This window comes from Pseudonaja textilis, chromosome 3 (genome assembly GCF_049901715.1).
Source record: "Pseudonaja textilis isolate UNSWEBS1 chromosome 3, rPseTex1.2, whole genome shotgun sequence".
In the NCBI taxonomy this organism is placed as follows: domain Eukaryota; kingdom Metazoa; phylum Chordata; class Lepidosauria; order Squamata; family Elapidae; genus Pseudonaja; species Pseudonaja textilis.
In genome coordinates this window covers 161800119-161827109 of record NC_141992.1, presented here as the reverse complement: position 1 = coordinate 161827109, position 26991 = coordinate 161800119, and the positions used below count along the sequence as shown (strand labels likewise).

The 26991-nt window shown below is 35.2% G+C and overlaps 1 protein-coding gene across 1 annotated transcript in view; it reads right to left on the bottom strand.

The window, feature by feature from the left end:
• Positions 1-26991, bottom strand: part of XKR4 (XK related 4) — an 88726-nt gene that overhangs the window by 10837 nt on the left and 50898 nt on the right. The window contains exon 2 of the mRNA XM_026699189.2: positions 22760-22959. Within this exon, the coding sequence (XP_026554974.1) occupies positions 22760-22959 (200 nt within the window). The remainder of the gene's footprint in view (positions 1-22759; positions 22960-26991) is intronic.

Here is a 26991-nt window from a genome sequence, read left to right as displayed (position 1 = left end):
ATGTTTATCTTTATGACACCTGAATTTGCCTTTTTTTAACAGCCATGTAGTTCATTGGATCATATTCGTGATCAACTACCATTCTTGCACCTTTTTCTATGATCAGATTGATTATAACTGTGTCTTTATTAAGTCATTTTAAGGAACTCTTACTCATCTTGAGTGCCAGTGATAATTATATTTATTATTGTTTGCTTGTTTGCCTAGGTTTCCTTTAAACTCAAGATTTTCAGCTTTAACAATTACTTTTTCTCAGTGCTCTTTGCCTTGATTCTTTTCAGTATCAGGAGGATATACTAGAATTCTTTTGATACAGTCTATAATAACCAAATATTTTTATCTGTACCACTATTTGCAAGAATTATATGGAATGTTTCCCTTTTTAATGTCCTTTTGAATTAATTTTATGGTCAAACAGGCTGAATATAAGACACTTCTGTTGAAATATTGTATTATTCTGTTAAACCATATAGCAAGACAGTTCTGATTAAATACAAAGAAGAGCAAGAAAATTGGTCAGGTTGTGAGTTTCCTCAAAAATAACTGAAGGGTTTTTATTTTTCTCTTCCTTCATCCCCAATCCCACCACAATCCCAAATAATTACAATTTTCCCAGAGAAAGGAAAGTACTGTTATCCAAAAATCTTGGAAGAATGCACTAAAACGTGACATGGCAAAGCAGTTTAAATTAATGTTGCTATTGTGTTTTTTTAAAATTAAAATTCAAACAACCATGCAGATGCTGAAGTACTAAAAATATGCATGAGTATTTTGCTAATAAAAGGACTGTTTTTGCTAACGTAGGGTATATATCACTTACATGTAATTTGTTAAAATAGAAAAAACTATATTCATACAATTCACAATATATATAGTCCATTAGGTGGCACTGCAGCACAATTTAATGATTTTTTTTGGTCTGTTTTGCTTTTGGCTGTAACAGGCCTACATGAATAGGACATGATAGTAGAGATTAAGTGTCTTTGAAATTGTGAAAACAACTTGTTATGTTTTCTTAGTTAAATTCTTGTATGTAGAATGCATACATGTGGTTGAGAAAGTGGTCGCAGAGCAGGTGTGCGGGGCCTTGAAAAGAGAAGATTATCTGGATCTTTTCAGTAGGTACGAAGACTTAAATATGGGACAAAAACAGCACGGGTCACACTTTGGGATGAACTCTAGTGAGGGTGGGATTGGGCTGTGCACCATCCTTGTCCTACTTGACCTCTCTGCAGCTTTCAATATTATTGATCATGTTAGCCTTTTGGATTGACTCAGAGGATTGGGGATGGGTAGCACAGTGTTGTGTGGTTGGTATCCTTTTTCCAGTGTTTATCCAGTTATTATTGCTTTTTTGGGGGGGGGGTCCCATCTTTGGCCCCTGCTATGTTGAGTACTGCAAAGTTTGGTGCACTCTCCTATTCCACATCTAATGTGAGGTGGGTGAGCTTATTTGCCTCCATGGTGAGGTTTCATCAGTACGTTAATGATACCCAGCTATACATGGCTGCCCGTGATAACTTAAACAATGCTGTGAATATCGTATCCTGGTGTGTGGAGTCTTTGAGGGTCTGGATGGGAAACAACAGATTGAACCTGAGTGATAAGGAGGTTTTGTCTGCCACTTCTAGGCTATGCCATCTTTGGTGCTGGATGGGTTTGCAATGTCCAGACAGACCCAATGAAAAATCTGGGGAACCTTCTGAAAGAGCAGGTGGCAGTTGGACCTTTTGCATATCTTTGTATTGTGTACGATTATGTCCCTTCCCAGATCAGGGGGCTCTTTTCACAGTCACACATGTTCTAGTCACCTCCCAATTCTACCAATATAAATGTGCTTCACACAGAGTGCCCTGGCAGAGAATCTGGAAGCTTCCTCTGATGCAGAATGTAGCGGTGCAGGCAGGTATGTGTACTTCTAGAACAGAAGGTGATATACTTCTCCTACGCAAGATGCATTGGTTGCCAATTTGCTTCCAGGTCAAATTCATTGTGCTGATTTGCCCCCCAATAATTTTATTAAAGATTATATTAAACAAGTAAACTTATACAACTACACAATAAAGAAATATATTAAAAAGAGGAAAAAAAAGTTGTTAGTTTTAAGCTTTAAAGCCCTTCATGGCATTGGGCCAGGTTATCTGTTGGCCACCTCTCCTCGATTATATCTGCCCATCCCATCAGATCTGGTAGAGGAGGCATGTTGCTGGTGCTGTTTAATATGTGTATTCTACACTTTCTAATCCATGTAGAATTGCTTAAATAGGTAACATTTTAGTCAAATACAGTCAAAGCAATCAAATAATTGGAAGAAGCAGTCAATATAGTATTGGGACCTTAAAGAATAAACCTGAGGATGCAATTGAGAAATAAATGTCAACTATACAGCTTTCTAGTAATAGCTAGATATGGCCATAGAAATTAACATTTCTTTTTCATTTCACAAGAGTTTTGCAATTCTTTTATTTTCCACCACTTGTTTAAGCAAATTAAAATGGTTACCTACTTGTGATAGAGCCTTGTAACAGACCATTCAATTATTCATATTTTCTTGTTTTCATTGTAATAATTGTTCACTGCTGAAAAACTTAATTCATAAAGTATGTCAAGTATTATTGGAAAGCCATATGCAGCAAATAGACTTTACAGTTAGTCTTTTTAAAAAAAAATGGAAGGGACATTATTTAGCATTTAAAATATAAAGATATTTTTGTGCCTATTCCTAAAGTTCACCTGTGATTCTTTCTCTCAGAAATAAGGATTTATTTTAATATATTATTATATTTTTATCTCATTGAAATACCCCAAATTTATCTTGACCTGAAGATAAGATAAGCCTGAAGTAAAGCATTCTCATTTCAAAATTTCACTGAACGTAAGTCAGGATATTAACAAGGTTTTATAGTCTAAACAATAAAGGTCAAAGTACATGCAACATCAGATGTATTACTTTTTCAGTTTTATGATTCAATGCTATATAAATTTTGGAAATATCATAGCACACATTTACATGTTTGTTTGCACAAGAATATCACAGCAGATAGTGAGCAGAAAGCTTCGCTGTGCATATCCCAAGGTTGTGAATCCCAAGGCTTTCTCCTTTTGTTATGCCATATTGGGGGTCTTTTTGTGTTCATCGTCACTGTTTTCCTTTCCAGTAAAAGACAAATCTATCTTTACTATTATTCTGAAAGTTAATTCAAAGAAAATTCAAAAGAATTACTTAAAACCAATCTGAATTTATACAAGCATTTTGAAAGGTACTGGTTTAAAATTATCATTATTACTTTTAGAAATAAAATCTGGGGCAAGCAATTTTCCAAGCATTAGTATACTTCTTTGTGTTTGCTTTTCGACATCTGCTTGGAAGCAAGAGCTCAGTACCTATAAATTAATTAAGGTCAGAAATTGATTAAATAAATTATATTTGCCAGTTGTGGCAAATTTGTTTCTAGTGCATCCAAAGCATAAGAGATGATTCTAGCTGGTATTCTCATCCAAATAAATAAAAATGAGTGGTAAAATGCAATTCACATTATAAGTGGTTTAAGAAAGAGAGTGGGAAGGGAAAGAAAAAAATGATGATTGTTAAAAATGAAGATAATGACAATGAAGATGATTAGATTTTTATTCTGCTTATTTATTTGGTCAACTCATAGGTAGAGAGCACAGCCAGGGGTGGGATTCTACCAGTTCACATCTATTTGCCAGAACCAGTTGTTAACATTCTAAGTAGTTCAGAGAACCGGTTGTTAGAAGAAATTACTGGCCTAATCCTGTAAGGAAGGCAGGAAGGAAACATTCTGGTGTTGCTTACAGAAACTGCCTCTGTTAACCCTTATTACATTCTTGGCAGGACTAGACTTTCTGTCTCAGGAACTTCTCTGGAGGTTTTTTTCCCTCCTTTGCTGGTACTTTGCTTGTGTGGAGTGACCATTTAAAGTTACAATGGCACTGAAAAAAGTGACTTATGACCATTTTTCACACTTATGACTGTTGCAGCATCACCACAGTAATGAGAAGCCAGGCGAGGAGATGCATGCCTCGATGTGAGTGATATTGAGTTGGCCACACCCAGCCAATAACATGACCACCAAGCCATGTCCACCCAGTCACATGACCACCAAGCCACGCCCACCACCTAAGCCACGTCCACAGAACCGGTTGTTAAAATTTTTTGAATCCCACTCCTGAGCACAGCTAATTTTCCCTACAACAATAACCCTCTGAGGTGAGTTGGATTGAGAGAGAGTGACTGTCTCAATGTCACCCAACTGGCCTTCGTGGCGAAGGAACCTACTTCCTGCTGGTTTTTAGGCCAATGCTTTTGCACTACACCCAATGAAATGTAAGAGAATAGGATTTCTTTCCCTAATATTTACTGAAATACTTACTGAAACGTTATAAAAACATGCATCCTAGGGAGTATTTGACATCAACCCCCAAACATCTTCTATTTTCAACTTCTTCTGGAAGTGTCTAGACTTGGGATCCAAAGTTATGGATCAGTGTCAATTGCCTTACATGGAAACTTTCCAATAACTCCAGATAGCACTAATTTTGCTAAGTCTTCTAAAGCAGGGGTCTCCAACTCCCCAGGCCAAAGCCCACTACCAGGCCATGGCCTATTCAGAAATGGGTTACATGAGTGGTTGGCTGGTAAGTGTCCATGCATGCAAGCTCTACTTGCTGAAGAAGTGAGCCGGTGACCACTCGCATGTGTGCGTGCCAGCCTACTGCTCATACAGGTTGAACTGCCTGTGTGCATGCTAGCCTGCCACTTGTGCATGGGTTGCATGTGTACGCACATGCACGTACTAGCCCGCCATTTGCGTGGCCCAGTTCCCCTCTCCCCAGATGAGCCACCAAGCTGCAAAGGTTGGGGACTGCTGTTCTTAAATGTGGCCTTATCATCAGAGGTGGTATTCAGCAGGTTCTGACCAGTTCTGGAGAACCAGTAGCAGAAATTTTGAGTAGTTTGGAGAACTGGCAAATACCACCTCTGAGTGGAGATTTTACAGTATCCTTCCCCTGCCATGCCCACAGAACCAGTAGTAAAAAAAAAATGAATCACACCACTGCTTATCATCCTGTATAATTCTAAAATTTCCATTTAATTCCCCTTTGGCTTTGGAAAGATAGATTTATATATTCAAGTTCTGATGTACCTTAAAATTACACACTTGATTTGATGTAAAACTCAAGCTGACTATATTTGAACTACTTTTTGACAATAAATATAGTTAGCTGCATGTTTACTGAAATTTACTCAATATTTAAAACATACTCAAGAGCTGTTTAAAATATATTTCAGTGTGTATCTGGCAATATTTTCTATTCTTATTGTTAAATATAGAAATGACCATTTAATACATGGATAAATAGTGGTGGTTATAAAGTTTATTTCATGCTCTTCAATGTTGAATAGAATCTGGCATATAGAATGAATACAATTAGATCAAGTCATTTTAACACATAGCAAATAAATCTTTTTTGGAATGCTAAATGTGATGCAGGTGCTATACTACAGCTAAAACTGATTTCTCACTTTGTAACATTACCAGGAGCTAATTCACATAGGAACATAGTTTTTGGTGCTAATGAGAATATATATAAGTCATAGTGACTAATGACTCAGTATTAAATAGTCAATTCTCACCATATGTTAGAATGAAGTGTCATAACGTGTAAAGGTAAAGTTACAAAAATTCTGACTTCTGGCAACCAGACACTAAGATAATGTATTATGTTAATAAGAACAGTTAAAAAAGAAGTGAAAAGTTGTCCTTTAAAAAAATTGAACATTTCACATTATTTTTAACATTTAACATAGATTTTAAAGTGATTTTAATCTCATAATAAAATAGCTTGCCATATATGGCACAAATTAAAAGATTCATTTTGATTAACATAAAGACACCATGATAATGATCTTGTGTATTAATATTTAATACAGTTTATCTCCTGAAATAGCCATTGGGATGGTGGGATGGTTGTGCAAAATATAATCTGCCTAAAATAATCCAGTCTAATTCCAAAAATATGTAATGTAACATTTTTCATTTTGTGCATAATTCTTACTTGAACCATTTCATTACCTTAGAACAGCTAAGTATAGATGTTAGTTGTTCAGAAAATGATGAATGATAGCTAGCAGATATGCCAACTTACTGTAAAATGACATACAATCATTTTCTAAAGTCCTCCCCTTCTTAAATTCCATTTCTACCCTATTGGAATTTTAAAATTTATATCTAGTGAGTCACTTGGCTTCTTTTCCTAGTAGGCTGTAATGCATAATGTCAACTACTACATCACACATGTCTCATATTTAAACATCATTTAGTGCCAGCTTTTACATATAGACAGAGACATGAAGAATTCACCAAATATGGTTATTTACAATGTAATAAAAATAAAGACAGTATTTTGATTTGCTACATTATTTATGGAATAAATAATATTCTGGATAAGAAGCCAAGTTTTAACTTGAATTCTACTTGCTTGTCTGATTCAATATACCACCACCATAACCACAATTAGTGTTTCAAGTCAGTTTTGACATGTGGCAGCTGCTCTCTGAAGCTTTTGTGACAGAAATTTTTGGAAGTGGCTTCTAGTCTTCCTGAGACAGAAAGAGGGTGATGGGCCCAAAGTCACCCAGCTGGCTTCATGGCTAAGGCAAGACTAAAACTCAGTCTCTGGATTTCCAACCTGATGTCTTAACTAGAACAACAATTGGCCTCTGTAATATATATGTAAATCAGATTAAATCAAGGAAAACTAGAAGGGCTTCTATCATAGCGCAAGTACCCCAAAATATAATTACTCCTATTCCTAATATGAATGAGCAATTCTTTAGGGCAACAAAGATTGCTGCTGTTAAATGTTTTATTTGAAGAGTTATTTGCAATTGATGGGTATTGCTTCATGGCCAGATATTTAATGGTGACATTTGAGGCTGATAAAGATTTCGCTCAGAAGTTGGAATTGCCCTCATTTCTCTGTAACAAACTATGAATCATAAAAAGACAAAACAGGAACTCAAAGCAGAAATCAGAAGCCTGGAAAGTTTTCCATTTGGATGAAGCCACGGTAGGGGAATGTCTTCTAAATTTGACCTTATCTCACCAGCTATATTACTTAAGTTTCCTTCCAAAAAGCTGTATCTCATAACATGCCATTTAACTCATTTCACTGACACATCAGAAGCAATCTGATCTTCTGGCCTGTCTTGGAACATTTTTTCAGATTACAAATATATTCTCATGTGCAATGACTAAGTGAGGATCTCTGAAATTTTAGGATGAATAATGAAATTAACTAAGCAAAGATCAAGTGGATAAAACTGGCAGATGTCTTTTTCAGACTTTTATGAAAAATAGCTAGAAATACAATACAGGATAGAGAACAAATTACATCAGCATATGTTGAAAGAGCGTACAAATAATACTTCTTCTCCACAACACATAAACACACACAGAGAGAGACAGACAGACAGTCTTGCAGGTTTAATATATTCAGAAATATCTGTCATTTATTGATATTATGTACAACTAGTCCTATTTGAAAGCCAATCCAACCAGCCTCAGCTGGTACAGAATGTGGCTGCACAAACCATATTAGATGTCCAAAGAAAGGCACATATAACACCTTTGTTCTTCAAACTGCACTGGGTGCCAGTTTGGTTCTGGATGAAGTTTAATGTATTGGTCATAATCTATAAATCCCTACATGGCATAGGGTCAGTTACCTATAGAACCAGCTTCACCCCATATTATCAGCCCATCCTATTTATTCAGGCAAAATATGCTGCAGACCCTGTTGGTCAAAGAATATCAACTGGTGGGGTCTAGGAAGAGGGCCTTCTCTGCTGCTAGCTCTGTCCTTAGAGATGAGGAAAGCCCCCAATCTCTTGGTCTTTCACAAAGGGATCAGAACTTGGCTGTGCAGCTTTGCCTGAGCAACACACTGGCCCACACAACTGTGGGGCTAGCCAGCCCCTATGAGAACCTGCACTGGTATTAACAACTGCTAATCCCCCATCTCGAAATTTTTCACCTTTTGAATTTTTATAATGTTATTTTTATAATTGTAAAACTTTTAAATATTAAATTAATACTAATTTTAATATTAATTTTATTGATTAAATACATGTATTTGCTTTACATCTTAGAACTGCTTTTGTTCATTTTTGTGTAATGAAATATATCCCTCTTTTTTTACATGCACAAAAGGGAAAATATGTCAGTTTTGCTCTTGAAGAACATATTTGTCATTTCTGTAGACATTATTTCTTATTGATTTATTGCATATCATAAGTATAATATCAAGTTTCTTCATGGGATTTGCTTAACTATTTTAGCTTTCCTCTTTGAATGACACGATTTTAGTATAAATGATATACAGCCTGGTGGTTGGGAAAAATGATGTAGGAACAATAGTTTTAATTTCCTCCTTCCTTTTCTTTTCAATGTATGAAATTAAAATATAGAAGTCTAAGCTTCAGACCCTCTGTTTCCTTTATCTCTATTAAGAAGACATTTCTAAACATCCCAAACAAACAGATGCTAGATGTGACTGAACACTAACTAGGAATTAAAATGCTGACAAACCCATACTTTTGGCAGCACTTAGCAGAGCTTGTTGTCTGCAATCAGCTTTGCATTGTAAGGTTCTGGCTGTCATTTCTTTGATTTTTAAGCTAACAAATGTTTTGATATCAGTTCAGTTCTTTCCATTATATGTCCTCTGAACTCCCATCTGGAATCAATGAATGGAAAGCCAATAAAGATTTTTCTCCATTCACTTACATAATAGAAATCTGAAGCAATGCCACTCTGTTAAAGACATCATCTTCAGCAGGTGCACAGAGATGTAAAGAATATGGCTACACATGGCTCAAAATCTTTATTGACATTTTCTTCCATAGCTTTCCTTACGGTGCAAGATTCTGGTGAAAATAAAATTAAAACCACATTTTCAAAGAAAGGACCAAGCTCTTTCTTTAGTTCTGCTGGATCTTTGTTACAGAGACAGATCTCTGTAAAAATAGAATGTAAATGGAAAACAAAATTGTTTCTTACAGAACAGAAAAAAGGATAGTGTTTTTTTTTTTAAAGTAAGAAATTAAGCATTGTTAGTTTAAACAAAACATTGATGACTAAAAGATTTGGAATCTGATTCTGAATGTAACTTAAAGAGGCTTATCTTAAATGGTATCAATCTTATGTCTTATTATTATTATCTTGTGTACCAACTACTGCAGTTTGCTCTATATAGGACTGCTCTTTAAAACCACTTGGAAGCTTCATCTGGTCCAATATGCAATAACTAACAGTTGGCAAAATTTGCTCATGTAAATTAAGGTGGCTCTTATGGCTACCAGTTAGCTTCCAGCTTCATTTCAAGGGAGAAAGTGGTTAAAGTCATATGTATTGTAGATCAGGATCTAGATAGCTCTGCTATTTGAAAGAGAAGCGATAGACAGTTTATTGTATCTGTTTTACATGTATATTCCTTGGCCAGCAAAAATTACAGACATTAGTAACACAAAAGTTAATCACATCAGAAATCAAAATCTGCTCACAGCTAAGTAGTTTTTCTGCTTTTGTATTGCACTGAAGGAATCTTCAATTTCTCAACGTATTGATTTTTGAATCTGAAATAAAACTGCATGGATTCCCCTTACTATATAACTGGAACCCCTTTTTATCAGGTCTATAGTACCTGAAAATTAATCCAAAGAAAACTAGATGGTTCTTTTATACTTGCACTTCATGTAATATATACTCTCTTGTTGACAATATATACTTGTCCCAGAAGACAATAATGTTTTTGAAGGTGGATCTCATTAATAGAGAGAGATATGGCATTCAGAAATGTATGCATATTTTAAGCCAAGCAACTTCTAAAATCAGTTATTAAATTAAAAAAAAAAAACAGTTCCAATTTACCACCCTTACAAATATAACTGACAAATATTTCCTAATTGTCTTTTGGAACAGGCTTTCCAGGACTTCGAAGACTAAAGTGGCATCTTGAAGACAATACCTTGAAGATGTTTAGGGATTTCTGGATAAAAAAATAGCTGGTACAGATGCAGGTGACCAAGGAAGAAGATTTTATTTCAAAGAGTCCTCCTGGAAAGGAAAGGATTCCTGCCTTTGCATTGAAGAAGCAGTGATGGGTGATGCTGATCAGAGACCACCCTGAGAGGAATTCAAATAGCAATTCTTAATCCACACAGCCTTTCTAGAGAAGCCTTTCTGGGGAACACATTTTTTAAAGTGATGGAGAGAGATTCCAATGATAGTTTAAGCCTATTGGCAGATATCCCTTTCTGTTCATCCATGTGGAAATGAATGCTCCAAGCATACATAGTCTGGAAAATACTGCAAGGGACTATAAAGAATTGGGCAGGGGTGAAAGCACTGACAGTACCTGTAGAACATTTAGCACATGTTCTCTTTTTTCTGTTGAAAGCTGCACTCCATGAAGAAAGAAGAAAAATAATAAAAATAATAAAATAACGGCATTGGACAACAGATTACACAGATGGTGCAGTTTAGATGCAACAAATGCCAAAAATAATTTTAAAAAGTTTTTAACATATTAAGAAGCAAAGAAAAAAAAAATCAGGCAAATGATCAGTCCACTAATGGGATGAGTTGATGGGTAGAAGGGGGAAAGTGGAACTGCTTGATTCATTGTTTGCATCTATCTTTATACAAAAGGAAAAAAAACTGTTCAATCTATCAATACCGTACTACTAGGCGTACAAGTCAAAATAGGCAATCAATCAATCAATCAATAAATAAGAGAACACCTATCAACTCTAGGCCAAGATCTGAGATCAGGGACTACTGGAAAGAGATAGACTGCCTCTCATGACAACTAGAAAAATATATTCATGTAGTTCTGGACCTTGTATGGAAGGAAGAAAAGAATGTAGAAATGATATGGTACCAAATATAAAGATTTGGGTGAGAAGGAGTGTACAGAATGTGGAGATCCAACCACTGGAATGTAAATACAGGAAAGATAGATCATATTATGAGATCCAAGAATTCAATCTCTTTGTACAAATACATATACTATGGGGATAAACAGGAGAAAGAACAAGACTGAATGAAGGATATCAACTCTGATTTAGCAAAAACTACTAGTATATTGGGATAAAACTAATGAATGTTGCAATTGAAAAACATAATTTATTCCAATGAAAACATACAAGGAATAATATGTGAACAAAGGGTACACTAGTATGGAGATTCAAAAATCTAAGTATGAAGGTTCACTCAAGAATATGTGGATATAAATACAAGGAATATTATTGTGAAGATGTTCTATAAATTGATAAGGTTATCCTAAGATTTGGATAATGCCTTCTTGGGCATTACAAGTTATTGGAAAAGAGACAAAAGTAATAATAGAATAGATTAACTACTTAAGACATTGGTTGAAAAACCAATGTATCCGGAATCTTCATTGCATTGTTGAGTGTTCCATTTGCAGAAGAGACAAGGGGGTCTAGCTAGGCTCACCTAGGCTTTCAAGGAAGACCAACAATAATCAAAAGAGCTTCTTTGGCTAGCTCAAAAGAAAAAGAAGGATAAAGAAAGGAAAGTATGAGCCAATGGCAGGGGTTTTTGGGAAGAAGACAGAGATTGTTAATTCCTACTTTGCTTTGTCTCCTCTCTCACAGGAGAATGCGTTTGGATGAACCTACGATTAATACACTGAAAAAAGAAAAAGTGGAATCCAAAGTTAGGGAATCAGGTATCAAGTATTATTTGCCTATCATGCATTAAGACTCTGATCCAGCATCCAAGAGTTATGAAAGAACTTATGCTTATTCTCTTGGAGCCTCTTTTTATGATCTTTGAGAAATCAAGTAGAATGGGCATAATACCAGAACTTGGGAGAAAAATAAATGTTATTCCTATAGTCAATAAGGAAAACAAGAAGACCAAGTTATTACAGATTACGAGCTTGGCTTCAATACCATGCAAAACTCTGAAGAAGATTAACAAATAGTAAGTATGGGTATAAAAGAGTGACAAGAGCCACTATGGGCTTATGAAAAATAAACCACGTTGAACCAATTTGATCTTTTGCATAGAAAGACCAACTGATCTTGCTATGGGAAAATGATGAACATGGTGTACCTCACGTTCAGCAAAGCATTCAACAAATTATTCCATGGGATTCTATTAGAGAAGATGACAAATTATGGATTGGCCTATGCTGCCATTAGATGGATACAAAGCTCTGCCATTCCCAGCAGTGGTGGAATTCAAATTTTTTTACTACCAGTTCTGTGGCCGTGGCTTATTTGGGGGGGCGTGGCTTGGTGGTCATGTGACTGGGTGGGCATGGCTTGGTAGTCATGTGACTGGGTGGGCATGGCCAATTCAATGTCACTCACACCAAGGGGTGCCTCACCTGGCCCCTCCCCTCCCAGCCATTCCTTGTCACCCAGCCTCAATTTATGTTCTGTAAAAATTCAAGTTCTGCAAAAATGTTGTTCACCTTTTTTGACTTTATTATCTGCATACTATAGATGTACTTTCATGGACCACTGAAAGGAGGAAATGGCTCACATGCTTTGCCCAAGGGTGTGATAGGCAACAGGCTTTTAAGGGGCTGCCACAAAGAAAGGGGGACAATGTATTTTCCAAAGAAGCAGAATGCAAACAAGAAGCAATGGATAGAAACTGAACAGAGAGAAGCAACCTAAAAACTTCCTGACAGTGAGATCAATTAACCAGTGGAACTGCCTGTCTCCAGAAGTTCTGGGTGCTCAATCACTGGAAGTTTTTAAGAAAAGACTGGACAGCCATTTCTCTGAAATGGTATAGGGTTCACCCCAAGGTCCCTTCTAAGTATTATTTTGACATCTTTCCCAGGATTTCTACTCAGACTTTGGCATCCTCAGTTTTCTTGCCTGAGCCGGGGGTTGGACTAGGAGACCTCCAAGGTCTCTTTCAACTCTTGTTAAACACATGTGTATTTTATGCTCTGGACTATTGACATTGAATGCATGTAAACCCTGAAAAATATGTGGTAGCCCCAGGCAAAAGAAAGGCAGAAAAATCACTCTAGGTCTAGGGACAGTGTAATATATTAACACACGATAAATAATGGAGCAATTAAAAATCTCTCTCTCTCTTCCTCTTTTTTTCTTTTTTTCTCTCCCTTCCCCTTCCTTCCTCCCTCCCTCCCTCCCTCCCTCCCTCTCATACACACACACACACACACACACACACACACACCACTTAACAGACAAGCATTTTGGAAGCAGCTCCTTTAAATTTCTCCAAGGCTGGAGTGGATTCCCCCACCTCCTCTGTCAGACTGCACTCCTTCTCACTCCAGACTTGCAGCGTCCATGGGGAATCCTTGGAGAAGTTTTTAAAGGACCTGCTTCCAAAATGCATTTCTTTTACGTTGTAAAAGTGCTCCAAGGCTCGATTCAGCCCACCCCCTCTGTCAGACCGCACTCTTTCTCACTCCAGGCACTTTACTCACATACTTGCAGCATCCATGCCTTTCTTACTTTCCCCCAGGGAGAAAGAGGACGTGGGGAATGAAAAGCTGGGAGAGCAATTGCAAGTGAGTGACCAGGCGACCGGGTTGGGGGCATGGCCAGCCAGGGTTCGCCACTGGTTCGGTGACCCATGCCAAATAACCACTACCGGTTCGCCTGATTAGGTGTGAACTAGTGGAGTACCACCTCTGATTCCCAGTAAATGTACATCACTCAACATCAAGCTATATGAAATTTTATGTGGCGCACTGTGGCGTACTGTGAAATTGATTTACACCTGTGCTGTTCAATGAGAAATTATACAATATGATTAACAAATTTTCAGATGACACAAAAGATAGTCATTCTATCAAAAAATTAAGAAGAAAATATCAACATGAGCCAGAAAATTGGTAAAAAACCAAGATAAAATTCAAAGGGGACAAATACAATATCCTGCATCTGAATAGTAGAAATAATAGGAATGAATGAAGATTAGTGAAAAAATTATCTGAGACTCTTGATTACAAGATGAAATGAGCCAGCAGTATAATGCAACTTTTGAGAGATAGTTGGAGGCACTGAATAATTTCAGCTTGAAGAATGAAAGACAGTGAAGAGAAATGATAGAAGTCTTCTAATATTCAAATGGCTCACATAGAAAAAAAATGAAGAAAGATTGCTCTGAATTCTTCCAGGGGAAAGAGATTTTGACTGAGTGCTAGGAAACTTTTTGTCAGAGTAATAGCTGTTTAACAATGAAAACACTATGGCAGTAGATGTTAGAGTCAATGTGTGTGAATTGGGTCACCATATAAATATATTAAATAAATAAATAAGAGTGTCCTTTGTTGAATATTTTTACGTAGAGACTGAAGGAGAGATTCTTGGAGATTTAGTGGTAATGAATTTCCTGCACTGGGTAAGTTCAATGGATTGCACTTGTGCCAGATCAAACCAGAGATAGAAAAACTCACTATTTAATGAGAAAGATATTCAGTATTATAAAAGATGTTATTTACTGCACTAAATATAAATCGATGTCACTCAATTTCCAAAGGCTATGAGCAACTTATATTCACAAATAATACATTAAAATAAAAAGACAATGAATTTCAGCAACAAAAGAAAAAGTAATAAAAAGCATAATATATGTCCAAATATTCTTCTGAAGAACCATGTATTTATAGTCTTTCAGAAGTGCAATAATAAGAGTGAGATTTGGATAATTGGAGCAAGCTTCTGCAAAAAGGGGTGCTATTGTAGGAAGGATCAACCTTAGCTACTCAATCCTTTGTAGATGGCAGTAATTCAAGAAAACCATCTCTTCTAGATCTCACCAGATTACATGGTTGGAAAAAGCAGTAAATATGTAGAAATTTACTACATAAAAGAAATTATTTGATTTTAGAAATTATTTCAAAAAAAAAAAAAAGGCTTGAATGAGATTAATAAAATGTACAATATTCAGAAGCATGATTTATTTGACATCTCCTGGGTAGAAGATATCACCAATATTTTTGTGTGGTTTGGTTTTTCCAAATTGCACTGGTGACCCCGTGAAAAGCCAGTCTTCACGCCTATAATACTACTTCTGAAGAGGAATGGAAATATTGCAGACAATAGCACTGTGTGTGAGGAAATGGCTCTTCGTTGGCATCTTCAGATAGTAGATCTGAATGGAGAAAGAACTCTTGAATATTGAATTGTATCCATTATTCTGCCTAGTAAAATCTAACAGATAGTGTTCTCTTCATTGTAAAGGATCTAACTGATGTTCATTGTTTCATAAATACATTTATGTAAGATAAATTAGGTTCTGGGGCTCTGACACAGATTATCTTTTTGATGACTAGTCTTCTCAACAGAAGAAAACAACTTGCTGAATAATAATTCTAATGCCACAATCCTCTGAAAACATTGAAAAGGATGTGTATTGATCATTGAACAATTGGCACAGCAATTGGCCTTTTCTTCTGAGGCTGCATTTAGCAAAAAAGAGAATGAAAAGGCATTGCTTTTGTATTTAAAAATAAAATCTGCTGCAACAGGGCACAGCTGTGAAAAATTAAGCTTCATTTATAAAGTTGTATAGTGTTTCAGTCTCTTAAAATATTACATTATCTGAAGATCTACAGTAAATTGTTATGTTCAATTCTTGAGTAAAAGATTGCCCTTTCTAAAGGATAAAATAAAATCACAACACTTGTTAGTTAAAAGTTAGTTTAAAAATGTCTAGAGATGACAAAATTAAAGATCAAACTCAATCCAGAGATCTTTTTATTGGGAATATCAGAACTGTCATGGAGTAAAAAAACAACAGCATCTAATACTACACTTCATCACAGCAGCAAGAATAGCCTTTGCCCAAAATTGGAAATTAACAATGGTACCCACAGATCTAGCAGTAATCAACAAAATTTACCAATGCAGAGAAATGATTAGATTAACTATAATATTAAAAAACAAGGAAGAGGGAGAATTTTTTACAACATGGAATACATGGTACAAATGGTTAAATGAAAAGGAAATAAAGATGTATATTGAAAATGATTAAAGAGATATTATGGAACAACAGAAATAAGGATAAATGTATAGCTATGTATATATGTATAGTATAGCTATGTATATAGGTGTAGTAGTGTAGTAACATAGAAAACAATGAACAATGTATCACGACGTATTAATAACATAGATAAGTAAGAAATTAGGAATTAGATTTAAGATACTATTGTAGTAAATTATTTCAATTAAATCTAAATCTAAATCGAGATGTACACTGTTATGAAAACACTGTAAAATGTGAGAAAGTGATTCTCTTTTTAAAATATTTTTTTCTTGAATAAAAACTTAATTAAAAAAAAAATAAAGTCTAGTGCTTAACTTCCCTAGAAATGTGAATTCTTTTTTCCTCTATTTATATATTAATATGTCAGGATATTATTATTCATCTTTACCAACCTATTTTTTACCTTCATATCCTATTTGTTTGTTTTTGGGGTGCATTCAGGGTTGCATTTATTCCATAATTTTTCCTCCCTCAAAAAAACTCTGGGTTGAGGGAAAGTGTTGTCTATCACTCAATTAGTTTCTATCGCTTAACAGGACTCAAATGTGAGTTTTTAGTATTAGAGGTTATTAGTATTAGAAGGTTTTGATCTCCAACTTGGCTGGCACGCCTTCATGTGGGATGGAAAGTCTAAACAACATTTATATTTCCAAAGGCACCATGTAAGAAATGTGTTGTTCAATATCTGGGGAAAGATTAAAAAAAAACACTACCCAAAGGTTCCACTGTGGCTATCTACATTGGAAGCAGTCACATATCCAAATCTATTGGATTATGAAAATACTGTCAGGTATAAAGATTTACTATATGATACTGGAGAGCTTAAAAATAGGAACCAAATACAAATTCAAGGAAAGGAGATCGCATGGTGGCCCTTTGCACAAATACAAACCCATTATTAAAAAGATAGAGAACTATTTGGCTTTAATATGATCCCACAAAAATTAGATAAAATATGGCTAGGAGAGGAAAAGAAAACAATTAGTAAAACATATAAATATCTTTTGGATTACAAATTAAAAGAAGAAACAGTCACAGAATCTATGATAATTTGGGCTAAAAATGTAGGTCATAGTATTGAATTAGATAAGTGGGAACACATCTGGCAAACAAATTACAAATTAACCATGTCAGTCTCATATAAAGAAAACCTATATAAAATGGTTCATCGCTGGCACCTACCTCCTGTGAGACTGGCTAACCTACCACCCAACTGTTGGAAATGTAACTATGCACAAGGAACATATTTTCACATGTGGTGGACTTGCCCATGTGCTCAGAAGTTTTGGAGAAATATTAGAAATTGGATTTTAAATATAACAAAACAAAATTTAAAACTTTAAAACGAAACCTTTCTGCTAAGTATGATAGATTTAAACATGGAGAAAAAATATCAATATTTAATTTTGCACATCATAACTACGGCCAGAATAACCTACGCACAAAACAGAAAAAAAATTTAACCATTGCTCAATATACGCTGTAAATGTGTATGTGTGTGTGTGTGTGTGTGTGTATTGATTTGTCTGTTTAAATGTATGTCAAATAAATGTTTAATAAAAAAAAAAGAACTCTGGGTTGAGGGATAGTGTTGTCTATCACTCAATTAGTTTCTATGGCTTAACAGGACTTGAATGTGAGTTTTCCCAGTCTTACTTCAATGGCTAAAGCATTAAACAATGCTAGCAACTTTGAGAAAATCACTTAAGTATGTTTCTAAAATTTTAAGTAATTTGTTAACAATAGCTACTATGCTAAGTTAAATGTTATGCAGTTGTGAATTATCCAAAATGGATTTATACAGCTTTATATTCTAACACGAGAAGTTCCACTGCATGTTAATCTAATCTATTGTTCTGAGGAAATGTCAGCTCTTTCATCCCTTAAAATTGATTTGATATGGTAGAAAGATAGTATGCAACCCAAAGCAACTTCCTGAGTTGTGAGTGTTTAACACAAAACACTGCATCTAAGGGGAGCAAGAGACTATCAAAATAGTGGACTATTATCATTCCCAGGTTGGTTTATGAGGAAAGAAAGTGAAACCAGGAGTTTAGCAGACATTTCAGCCCTGCAGTTCTTTATTATTAAGAATTTTCCATCCTATTTAAGTCAGTAGGGGAGATATTATATTGGTTATGCAGGCCCTAATTAGATATAGTAAAAGACCATTACTGTGAACCATCAGGAGAAGAATGAGCTTTCGCTTCAAAGATTCATTCTACATCAATTCTGCAACTCCCAGTTTTGGGGGGCAACCACCAGAAACTTCTGACAAAGATGTTCCTCTCCACTACTTAATGGAATCCCTCTTTGCCATTGAGTAATGTGGTAGCTGTCCAATTGTAACTATTATTTTTTATTCTCAGTGTAATAAAAATATCCGTTTTAATTTGATAATTAATAGGGAAGAAAAGAGTTGCTTCATTATTATCTATAGAAAATCACCTGTGTAAGATTTGCCTGCCATTTATTGCAAATCTGCAGGTAGGGTAGTGTCTAAAAATTGACATTAAGTGTCTAAATGACATTAAAAACTTTGAGAAAAATGTCAATAGACACGACATGATTCCTCTACCCACCCTCTCCAAAATGAAATAGAATATAGCTAGTTTGATGAAGTGGTTAAGGTATCAGTCTAGAAACAAGAGACCTGGCTATGTTCCTTCTGGCTTCTATTGCTCTGCTATCAGCCCAGTGCCAAAGAAACCTTCCATAAAGGAACTGAATGTCTTCAGGCTGGTTGTTCTAACATCTGTAGTTATGAAAACCTTTGAAAGGCTAGTGCTGTCCCACCTGAAAACCATCACGGATCCGCTGCTAGACCCCCTGCAATTTACCTATCAAGCAAATTGATTTGACAGATGATGCTGTTAACATGGCTCTGCATTACATCCTACAACACCTTGAATCTCCAAATACCTACGCAAGAATCCTCTTTGTAGACTTTAGTTCAGCATTCAATACCATCATTCCAGATATTCTTATAACTAAACTAAACCAGCTAGCTGTACCTGATCACACTTGTAAATGGATCATAAACTTCCTAACAGACAGAAAGCAACAGGTGAAACTAGGCAAAATCACATCAGATACCTGTACAATTAGCACAGAAGCCCCCCAGGGCTGTGTGCTCTCTCCACTTCTGTTCTCACTATATACCAATGACTGCATCTCAAAAGATCTCTCTGTTAAAGTGCTGGAGTTTGCAGATGATACACAGTGATTGGTCTCATTTGAGACAATGATGAATCTGCATACAGATGGAAGGTTGAACAACTAACCTTCTGGTGCAACCAGAACAATCTTGAACTAAATACACTCAAAACCGTAGAAATGGTGGTAGATTTTAGGAGAAACCCTCCTATACCACCACTTCTTACAATAATAGATAACACAGTATCTATCAACAGTAGAGACCTTCAAGTTTCTAGGTTCTATCATATCTCAAGACTTAAAGTGAACATTTAACATAAAAAACATCATTAAACAAGCACAACAAAGAATGATTTTTCTGCACCAACTCAGAAAGTTCAAACTGCCCAAAGAGCTGCTGATACAGTTCTACAGAGGAATTATTGAGTCTGAAATTTGCACCTCTATAACTGCCTGGTTTGGCTCTGCAACAACAACAACAACAACAAAGACAAACACAAACTTCAAGTGATAATTAGAACTGCAGAAAAAACAATTGCTACCAAACTGCCTTCTATTGAGGACATGTATACAGCACAAGTTAAAAAGAGGGCTGTGAAAATATCTACAGACCCCTCACATCCTGGATACAAATTGTTTTGACTTCTACCCTCAAAACAATGCTATAGGGCACTGCACACCAGAACAACTAGACACAAAGACAGTTTTTCCCCGAATGCCACCACTCTGCTAAACAACTAATTCTCACAACACTGTCAAACTACTTAGTAAGACTATATTACTATTGTTCTTCTTATACTTCCTATTACTTATCTCTTCCCATTTATAACTATAACCATGCTGCTTGTATCTTTACAATTTATATTGTTTTATTTGTTTCCTAGTATGTTTTGATTGCTTATTAGTAACCTATGACTATCACTAAGTGTTACCTTATGATTCTTGATGAATGTATTTTATTTTTTTTCTTATGTACACTGAGAGCATATGCACCAAAGACAAATTCCTTGTGGGTCCAATCACACTTGGCCAATAAAGAACTCTATTCTATTCCATTGCCACCTTAAGCATAAAGGCTGACCTTCAGCAAGTCACTCCCTCTCAGCCCCAGAAGGGAGGCAATGACAAACCATTTATTTAAAAAATCTTGTTAAGAAAACTGCAGGGACTTAACCAGGCAGCCTTGAAGAATTGAACATGATTGAACAGAAGACAAAGTATGGAAAACATGCACCCATTTTTTAAAATACTTTTCAATCCGTTTATCAATCTTAAGAGCCATGGATACCTGAACAGATGACAAATGAAATGTGTGTTGTTAAATCAGACTTAAACCACGAGATTCAAATATTTGTGTACAATATCAGGGCAGAAACAAGAAAGGCTATAGAATATGCATGTGGCATTTTAATATACATGTCATTACCCTTTGATCATTACATTTCACATTGGATTCCTATGATAGAAGGGTCAGAATTTTCATCTTGATTTGTATGTACCTTGTCACCATAAACTAATCAGGTGTTTGCACATTTGTTGCCTGTGTGTCTATGCTGCTGTATGGATATAACATTTTTAGATGTGCTTTTGCTTACCCCTATTGGAGCATCTGAATGAGTTTGAGTGTACGCATGCACAGGGTAGTGCAGGTGGGCTGCATATGCTCTGTTCCTAATCTGGGTCATGTGGTTGAGAGGGAGGGCAGTTGGAATGGAACAATGAGCAACTTTCTGGACAACTATCTAACTATTCCTCCATAGAGATGCAGTGGGGAATTTTTTCCTGGTTATGTCTTTTCTGTAGCCCTTGAGCTGATCTAGCCATTTTTCAAACTCAACCTTTGTTTTCTTCTCCAATCACATCAAATTTGGTCCCATCTTGTTTTCAGAGAACCATTCTGGTAGTAAATAGACAGACAGTGTCCTGAGCCTCATTGCATAAATTCTGTTAGTTAGAAAAAATTAAAGTGTTCCAACCTAGTGTGCCAGAATAACAAAAGAAGAGATCAATATTTAAGAATAACTTGGTCTTAAAAATAGTATACTATCTCACATATTAGTATTTTATTTTACAAAGGTATAATTTGCAGCACCAGCATATATGTAACTATATCCATTTGAAAAAAGATAACACAGATTTTAAAGGTAACAAGGTAAAAAATAACATTAAAGCAAAGGAACTGAATTTTGATAGAACTATCATGACTATAAAAACATATTTTTTATTGTAATGATATCTGCTGGAACATTTGAAAATGCTAGAATAAATGTCCATTCTTAATTGATCCAACAGCAGAATAGATGATTTAAGAAACGGTATTCCATTTATTTATGCTTTCTTATTTGCATGCAAAGTATTATATATAGAGAAAAATAATTGACATTACCAGATTAATCATTAAAGGCAAGATTTAGCAATAGAATACAAACTTATATACCAGCAGACATGCACACATGTAAAACTGTCTACTTATTCCAATCAAAGGCCACCCTCTCAAGATACAGTTCTTAAAATCAGAACATTTCAAATGTCAAGTCTGATTTCAGACACTATTCTATGCAAATGGGAGGTGGGTGGAATGTCTTCATTCAATTTATGCACATGTATTAGATAGAATGTTCCTGTGTATTATGTACATAAAAATGTGAATGGAGCCTTTGTGATCAGTTGTCTTGCTTTTCTGAAGAAGATTTATCATTCAAAGAGTAACTTGGAAGGGAAAATAATCATCACTTTATCAAAAAGCTGATTTTCCCCAAAATTTATTATAAATCCTTGCTCTTATCGAATTACAAGGGTTCTATGTTACTGCAATTTACTTAATGTTCATTGTTACTGCATGGCTATGGTGTTTCTGTACAAATTTCAACTTGATGTTTGTGTCATTATCCTAGATCTTAGTTGTTTGTATTTTGAGGAGCTTAAGGGAGCATATGGATTAATAGAATATAAAGGTGAATATATATTTTAGATACCTGCCTCCTTGGAAAGCAAGGGCTTGGGGTTTGAAATATTTAATTAATTTAGAATACTTGTAATAGAATACAGCAGCTGTAGTTCATACCAGTTCATTTGTTTGATAATGGCATTAGCAGGCATTGTTGTGAGAAATCTGTTTGCAGAACTCTGTTTATGTTTATAGAGAGAAAAGGAGGGTAAGAGAAAGCGGGAAGTGGAGGGAGGGAGAGAGAAACTTGACATGCCAACTTTGCTCTTTCAAGAATTTTATGGGGTTGCACATGGCTTATGAACTTAAGATTGTTCATTTATGTTTTAGACTTTGTACAGAAGATAATTAGATCTGTAAATAGGTTAAACTCACCTATATTCTGTCTTTTAGAAAACTGATATAACCGTATCTTTAGAAAATATTCTAAAGATCTTTAATTTGACTGCAATCTGTTAAAGCAGTGTTATTCTCCGTGAAATTGAACTGTGAATCTAACCCAGGTTCTTTTATACATAGATATAAATCTAGAAAAAAGGAATAGGGAAATCCTTACCTTGAAGGGCCTGAAGGGTGCGCGTCTGTACAACAATGCAGAGTTGGAGGACCAATTGTGGGGCACTTTCCAAAAATGTAGCAAGCAAATGCAGCATACTCACATCTGCATACTCATGGACCATTTTCCAATAAAAGCGCCACCTGTCATTCTCTCCACTCTGTCTACTCCGAATGCCCAAATATATAGTATGGAAATATCTAAAAAGAAAGTTTGAGAATAAGTCTAAAATTGTAATATAGTGTAAATATTGTTAAGTTTAATACTCTACTTTTCTACAGATATGATAAATGGAAATGATTAAAAATATATTAATTAAACAGAATACATTAACTACATCTATAATGATGGGTATTTACTGTTCAGCAAATGGATAGTTAGCAAATACTCTGACTACATAAATCAAGAAGTTCCACAAAAGGAAACAGAGGTGACTTCTGAAAGGAGTTTAAAAAGTTGAGATGGTAGTCCTACCTCTTTTTTCACATGGCATGATCTATGTGAAAAAAGGACATGGTGGTGGCCTTGACTTTTTTGTTCCAAACCAGTTTTTGTGGGCAGCCAGAAGGAAGCACTGAGCACTGACTGATGTAGGTAAAAAGTCACCTAAATAGATTGATTAAACAAATGTGCAATTAAACAGTGTCTATCAAGAAGCAGCAAGGGAAGTAGAAAACAACAACACATTAACATTCTTGAAGATCAACAGAGACTGCAATAGCAAACTAGAAACACAAATCTATTGAAAAATCAGCCACCCCAACCAAGAGCTACACTAGAAAACTAGCAATCCATCATCCCATAATAGAAGCTGTATAAGAACACTGTTCAGACAAGCACAAACACAATGCAGCGATTTTGAACATCCAAAAAAGTAAAGAAGTCATCTATACAACATCTTCCAACACAATGGATATCCATGCAACTTCATCAAAAAGTGTTTGACCACTGAACTCAATATAGCACCAACAACACAAGCTGTGAAAAGGGTAACACTGCCATATACCAAAAACATTACAGAAACCACCAACAGACTATTGCAAGCACATGGCATCAACATACCACCCACACTAATTAAAGGCCTCCAAAACATTCTAAGTAAACCAAAAGACACAGCAACTTCAGAAGAAAAAAAACAGGAGTCATCTACAATGTCCAGTATAAGAATTACACTGCAATTAGACAAGACAAACAGGCAGAAGACTAGCAGAAAAAGTCATGATGAAAATATTCTTAATTTCACAACAAATGAACAGACTTAACCATAGTTTCAACTTGGAAACTGTAACAATTCTAGACCATGGCAAGCCTAGAAAATTCTTGGAAGCTGGCAGTCTGACAAATTGGTTATCTAAAGAAACATGGAGATAAACAACATATTGTGCAAAAGAAAGTATTAACTAACCAAAAAGAGAACAAAAAGATCAAATATATACTCACAAACAATCAACACCCAGATGAGCAGAGATTAATTCCAATATTGACATTAGACACAACAGTCAAGATGCAAACAATGCCCCAATCAAGAAATGGCCAAATAAGCTAACCCTAAACAGGCCAACCAAAGAATCACCAAGACAACTCCCACCAACACTGACAGAGCAAGCCACTAGATAGAATATAAAATAAGAGCAAACCCCATTCCTCACTAACACTGATGATGTTTCCCAGTTTGAGTAATGAAACATCTGCAAGAAAACAACCAAATTCAGAGAGCACCTCAGAAGCAATATATTAGAACTGGTTGGATATTTATTGTATTTATTATTATATTTTTATGCTGCTTGCTTATCTCCCTTATAAGGTGGCTCTAGATGGCATGATTTGATTTGTAGCCAATGATATAACATCAAATGATGTTGAATTCACAAATGAACATTTTAAAAGTTTTTTTTTTTTTAGGGAACACGTGTTATAAAAGTATAGATTTTAATTTAAACTGAGAAAAAAAGAACAGTTTGGCAGGGGATACAGTTGATCACTGCATTTATTTAAGCAGAGCCTAGATACTCATATGTCTCAGGTGCTATAATTTGGATTTCTGCATTGAGCAGGGGATTGACCCTACCTAAATAATGCCTTTCAACTCTGTTTTATATCTATAAAACTTGGGAGAATTTTTTAAAATAAGATTCATGATTTCAAGTAAGAATGCCATTCAGAATCACATGCAAGTCAGACAGGTAACAAAATAAATCCAATAAACAAACCCTACTATGGAAGTAATTTTCATTCCAATTCTAAATTCTAATTCTAAAATTACCACTATTACTATTTCTTTAACAGCAGTTCCACATAGAAAGTTCTAGGGGCATGCTGAAAATCTTCCAATTTAGTGAGGATTGACAGACATTACTTTAAATTAATATTGTAACTTTTACCGTAATGAGTGGTCTTGTCAGCAAGCATGACTGCAGCCTTAATCATTCTATATATACAAAGAAAATTTCTATCACCAGTCAAGACTGAAATATTTATATAACTATTGACAGAGTATATTAGATTGGGGGTTATTCAAACTGTGCCTTGAGGAATCTTTAGGTTTTGTGGCATTCCATGAAAAAGAGGGATAACCCCCCCCCTTTAAATGAACCAATCTTCTACAACTAGAGCTTTGATCAGAAATTTCAGAATTTTGCTTTTTTATTTACAGCTAGCAAATTCTGCTTCCTGAAAAAATTTGAGATTTCTCTAGAAGATGAAACATGTCCCACTTTTCAAATCAAGATTCACAACTGTCTTCTGAATTATTTGCTGGGAATATTCCAAAAGTCAATGAGGAGGGAAAAAAAAGAAATGGATGGGAATGAGATGAAAACATTAGAAGTTAATTGAATATAGCAGGTATCTTATCATTTTCCATTGTTCCATTGTCATATCAAATTATACATAGCGAAGGCAGAAAAAGTCTACCTTGTCTTTTAGTTAAGTAAAATAAGCAGCACATAAGAATAAAATATATATTCTATGAAGATAAATAAGATAGGAGCAATATTTGAATTGCTTAGCATAAACGAAAAATGCTGATTTCATGCCTTTTACATTTTGATACATATGCAAGTTACCTAAGTGTGCCATTTGGTATATTATATTTAAACATTTATAAAAAGTTAAGGGATAAAAAGCTAATGACTGATTACAGATAAAGGAGAGATTGTCTGATCTGCTTTCTGTATCAAATAATACATTAAGCAATTTAGCTAAACAATAAACAGACACTCTTTGTGTCATCTTTAAAGAACAGAGAATAAAAATCTGTATAGTTAGGATTTAGAAATAACATAAAACAAACTGCAATTCAGGTAAGTGACTTTTTTCTTGTTGCCTAGTTACCAGAAAAATTCACTATATTTTTAGCTCAACAGAAGTTATTGTTTATACAAACATTTATGGAACTATTTTTTCTCTGAAATGTTTGCTTATCAGTTTTAACCATATATAAAAGTGTGGGTGAACATTATTTTTTTTATGAACATTAGTTTGTTTTTCTATTAGGAATATATGACATTTTGTTCCAAACTTGGATATCCATTAAAATATTTTTATTAGATACCCAAATTTCATGAGCATATCAGGTTTGCTATTATAAAGTTTAATCTAAATTGATTTTATTATAAAATTGCAATTTTAAAGCTCAGTTCTTTCAAATATGTTGGAGTTTGATGATTTTTAAAATAAATGGGACACTGAATATGTTCTGAAACAAAGAATAATATAAAATTTGAGTATCTAGAAAGCAAACAGCAAAGTGTCTAACTAAATTATCATATATACTGATGTGTAACCCAAATTACCATGTATACTCATGGATAAACTGACCTTTGAATTTTTAAACCAAATACTATGGGCCCATTTGTTGGTCCTGAGAAGGCAATGCGTGCTGCCCCCCCATGCCCCTGCACATGTGTGCGCGAAACCCCCGTGCAACATGCATCTCTGCACATGCATGACCCCTCCCCCGCATGCAGAACCCTGATAATCAGCTGTCGGGTGGTGGCGTGCATGCGCATGCACAGTGGGGCTCTTCTGGGTGACTTCTCACATGCCGGCAGAAGTGGCTCTGGGTGCCACTTCCGGCACACATACCATAGGTCCACCAACATGTGTATAGGATTTCCTGCAGGGGGTTGGACTAGAAGACCTAGAAGGTCCCTTCCAATTCTGTTTTGTTATTCTTTGTGAAAATGGATATCTTTGATGGCTAATTTATGACATGGAATCCTATGTAAAAT